This window comes from Vespa mandarinia, chromosome 6, assembly GCF_050613455.1.
Source record: "Vespa mandarinia isolate Hongniang chromosome 6, ASM5061345v1, whole genome shotgun sequence".
NCBI lineage: Eukaryota > Metazoa > Arthropoda > Insecta > Hymenoptera > Vespidae > Vespa > Vespa mandarinia.
The window spans coordinates 7,035,001-7,040,000 of record NC_140815.1 but is presented as its reverse complement, the minus strand read 5'-3'; the positions used below and the strand labels follow the sequence as shown (position 1 = coordinate 7,040,000).

Sequence of the window (5,000 nt, the reverse complement as noted above, 5' to 3'; positions counted from 1 at the left end):
TCTCTTCCTTTTCTTTTTTATTCTCTCTCTCTCTCTCTCTCTCTCTCTCTCTCTCTCTCTCACTCTCTCTCTCTCTATTTCTAGCTCTATCTCTTTCCTTTTCTCTTTCTCTCTCTTTCTCACTAGCTCGTTTTATATGCGAACAAGCGCTAACCTGTCATCCTCAATCCTGATGTACTTCCTAGTCTTGAAAGACGACAAGCTGCCTTTGCCAGAATGAAATCCGTCGTTACGTCGCAATTCGCCGCCATTGAGATTTTCGCCGAATGCGAAAAGTGAAAAAGAAGAAAGGAAAAGAAAAAGAGAAAGATAGAAGAAAAATGATAATTATAATAATAATAATAATAATAATAATAATAATAATAATAATAATAATAATAATAATAATAATGATGATGATGATGATGATAATGATGATGATGATAATGATAATAAGAATAACGAAGGAAATTTGTTTCTCTTTTTTTTGTTTTTTTTTCTTTTTTTTTTTTTTCTTTTTTTTGTTTAATTCTTTCTCTTCTTTCTATTTTCTTTCTTTTCCCCCTTCTTTATCAATCTTTCTTCTTTTCTCGGTCGAGTAGACTTCTTAACTATTTTCTTGTGGAAAGAGAAAAAAGAAAAAGAAAACAGAAAAAATAAAAGAAAAAAAGAAATTGGTTACGTAGGAATCTTAATCCTGTGGAATAAAAAGTATTCACGAATTTATGATTTTATTTCGATGAGATATTCGATTAAATTATCGTTCTATCGTTTTATTTCTCTCTCTCTCTCTCTCTCTCTCTCTCTCTCTCTCTCTCTCTCTCTCTCATTTTTCTAAGGTAATCATCCTTTGTGTTTTTATCGAGAGTTAGGTCGGATGAGGAAAATAAACTAAATTTTTCTCGAAACAAAAAGAAAAAGGAAAAAAAGAAAACAAGGAGAGAGAGAGAGAGAGAGAGAGAGAGAGAGAGAAAAATAAAATGTCTCCTCGAGATACTCCTTGCAATAAGGTACAATACCGGGCTAAATAAGCAAAGAAGCACTCTTATTTCGTCGACTCTTCGTATAAGTTTAATCCTCCTACTAAAGAGCTTCTCCTCCACCTACGTGCCTGCTTTACATGTAAAGTCGTATAATAACGAGATGCAAACGCACGACCGTGGAATCAAGAAGTGTCGCCGGTATAAGAACGCCAGCCCGTGAAATAAAAGTATGCATAGGACTACGTTTATTAACGTAGTAACTTTACGTATTCTGATATAACCGTACAAATTGACGGGTTTCATTAAAAAAGAAAAAAAGAAAAAAAAAAAAAAAAGAACGAACGAACAAACAAATAAACAAACAAAATAGAGAAAAAAATATATTCTCTAATATATTTTTCTAACAATCTCGTTTTCTCTCTTTCTCTCTCTCTCTCTCTCTCTCTCTCTCTCTCTCTCTCTCTCTCTCTCTCTCTCTCTTTCTTTCTCTCTCTCTTTCTCTTTTTTTTTCTCTCTTTTATCATTGGCAAATAGGAAATCGTTTCGTGGAATTTTCGAAATTATGAAATTTTATTTTTACGATTCAAATATATATATATATATATAGGTGAATACATTAATTAATATATTAATTATACGAAATGGCATCGAACTTTTTCTTCTTATAAATGATTAAACGATTATATATACATTTTTGATTAATATATTGTACAGAACGTGTCGTAATTTAATAGATGATATTAAGAATAAATTAGATTATCTTTTTACGTCTTCGTGGACTATCTAGGTTAATCTTTATCCTTATCATTTTTCTTTTAGATTGTAAGCGACAAAAGAAGAAGAAAAGAAAAAGAAAAAAGAAAAAGTTCTTACCCGTAGGCTTGAATTTTGTACGATCTTGAAATAACGAAGAAGAAGAAGAAGAAGAAGAAAAGCAAAAAAAAAAAAAAAGAAAAGAAAGAAATTATTAAAATCACTTGATGAACTTTATTACTTTAAAAAATTTTTTTTTCTTTTTTCTTTTTTTACTTTTCAATCGAGAATAATCATCAGATTAAATTATCCTTCTTCATTATGTTCCTTTATAATCTTTTTGTTTGTTTGTTCGTTCTTTTTTTTTTTTCTTCTTTTTTTTTTCTATTTCTTCGAATCATTCGATCAATCCAGTTGGAATTAATTATTTGATTATTGGGATTTGAAAGGATCTACCCTTGTAGATCCACAATATAGAAATGTGATTTCGTTATTTAACCACAAGCTCGAGAAATCCCTATGAATAAGCCGTATACTCTTAAAAGCTAATCCCAGCATTACTCTTGGATTAAATTTCATCCATTATCACAGATTCGCGCTAAATTTCTATTGTCCGTTGTGCACCTATCTGCCGTTCACCATACCGTAGCCTATGTATATATATATATATATATATATATATATATATATATATATATATATGTATATATCGTGTGAACGCAGTATCTCCGATGAACAACAATCTATAGGATTATCATAATTAACGTTCATCTGCGGTGGCACGCGACCCGAAAATCAATACTTTTAATTGATAGAAAATACGAAATACGAAATATATAATTTTCCTTCGGTATGCACGTTAACGTAACATTTTAAAAGCAATTTTTTTCTTTTTTTTTTTTTTTTGATAAATGGCCATAGGAAAAAAGGAAAAATACTTTTATCGCTAATTCGAATATTAAATATTTAAATAATGTTTATGTAAATAAGAACGAGCGACGATACGTAATATCGTTCTAAGTTTGTAGATATTATTGCAACTTAAGGATTTTTTGTGTTCTTTTATTTATTTATTTTTTTTTTTTTTCTTTTTTTTCCTATGAAAATATCTCGTTACGCCATTTTTCGTCGCATTAAAATGAAAAGCATGCATTTACATTTAAAAGAACATTCACATATATTAGATCTCTCTTTTCCTTTTTTTTCTTTTTTTTTTCTTTTTTCTTTTTTTTTTTCTTTTTTTTGTTCTTTTTTTCTCTTCCTTTTTCATTCAGGTAACCTCGTTCGTTTTTATTTTTCTTTTCTCTTTTCTTTTTTTCTCTTATTTTTATTCTCCTTCTCTTCGAAATGTATTCGCGTTTTAATTAAAACGAGATAGATATCCGTGTGTGTTTAAACGATATGCAGGTAAATTAAGGATACACTTATAATAAGTATTATATATATACATACATATATATATATATATATATATATATATATATATATATATAAAATAGGGAAGTTAGGGGGATGTGAAAAAAGATCGTACACTCGTTTCACTTGTATACAACAGTAAAAAGAAATAAAATGGTAGATTCGAATTTTATTTCTTTTTTTTTTTTTTCGCATAGGCCATGAGACAGACAGACTACTACTTTTGGGTCGTTTCGATGCGGTGGCATTTCGAATGAAACGATGCCCAGGAGGTCAAAGCCGGCGTCGTTTCCCGATGAAATATTAAGAACGAGAATACGGTTGCTCGGAATAAACGGGATCCGTTCGTCCGTCCGTCCGTCCGTCGTCTCCTCTTCTTCTTCTTCTTTTTCTTTCTTTTTGGTTGAAGAAGAACGGAAAACTCTCGGTAAAGCACATGGGATCTTTGAATGAGCCCAACCCACGTATAGACTATTTCTTACGGAGTACTTTGGTTCGTTTTTTTTTCTTTTTGCTGTTCTTTTTTTTTTCTTTAAAAAAAAAAAAAATGCTAAGAAAGAAAAAGATACGACCAATGGAAATTGGATCGTCTCTTCCGTTTAAAAAATTTACATTGAATGTACGAGAATAAGTTTGTGGGAAGGAAGACGAGTAGTGTAGAAGGAAGAAGATAAAAAAAGAAAAGGAAAGGAAAGAAAAGAGAAAAAAATGCAGAGTGAGAGAGAGGGTAAAGGGGGGAGAGGAAAGAAAGATTACGATCAATCGAAAATGGACAATGTATTTAATTAGATTACTTACAGATAACGGTGAGATGAGCGTTCGCACGGATCGGCTTGACGCGTATATGTGGTCCAACCTGACACTGATATTCTCCATCGTCGGTTAAGGATGCATCGGTAATTTGAAGATTATAAACTCCTGCATTTTGATCGCCGATCAGTCTTAATCTCGGATGACCAACGATCTGGCCACCTGCGTAAATGTGAAAGAAGAAGAGGAAAAAAAAAATTAAATGCAAATTCGTATAAATAATACACATATTTCTTTTTCTCTTTTTTTTTTTTTTCTTTTTTTTTCGCTTTTTACAAATACAACGTATGTACATTCATGCGCGCGATCCATTTGATTCATCCTTTTCTATCTTTCTTTTTCTTATCTTTTTCTTCTTTTTTTCTTTTTTTTTTATTCTCTCTTTCTTTTTATCATCATTCGTATTACCGACGATTAAAAGGAAAAATTGTTCGGGGCTCGTTTTTTTTTTCTTTTTTTTTCTTTTTGTTCTGACGTCTTACAAATGAATTTCGCAATTCAAACGATGAAAAATAACGGTTGACGGTGTTAAACTCGTAAAGTATTAATCTGTCGCCGAAAATAATTTTCCTTTTGCGAAAGAGAAAGAGAGAAAAAGAGAGGGAAAAGAAAAAAAGGGAGAAAGAGAGATTAATTTAATGTTACGAGAAAAAGAGAAAGAAAGATAGACAGATAGAGAGATAGAGATAGAGATAGAGAAAGAGAAAAAGAGATAGATAGATAGACAGAGACAGAGACAGAGACGGAGAGAGAGAGAGAGAGAGAGAAAGAGAGAGAGAGAGAGAGAGAGAGAGAGAGAGAGAGACTTTTCATGCGAACGCAAACTGATTGCGCGTCGTCGTAACAAAGAAGTCATCCGACGATGAGTTGCCGACGTTTTAACATGAAAAGGAAAGGAGAACGAAATATGCGCTAGCGGCAACGATTAAATTTACGCTCGTCTCTCTACCACCTTCGAACACCTCCTCCCTTTCACCAAAGGAACCTCCCCTGCTCTCTTTCTAACTCTTTCTTTCTCTCTCTCTCACTCTCTCCCGCTCTCTCTCTATCTCTCTTTCT

The 5,000-nt window shown here is 31.8% G+C and overlaps 1 protein-coding gene across 1 annotated transcript in view; it reads right to left on the bottom strand.

Annotated features, from left to right (window-relative positions):
* The window catches only part of sns (sticks and stones), a 211,031-nt gene that overhangs the window by 104,268 nt on the left and 101,763 nt on the right, over nt 1-5,000 (bottom strand). The window contains exon 4 of the mRNA XM_085657915.1: nt 3,930-4,103. Within this exon, the coding sequence (XP_085514041.1) occupies nt 3,930-4,103 (174 nt within the window). The remainder of the gene's footprint in view (nt 1-3,929; nt 4,104-5,000) is intronic.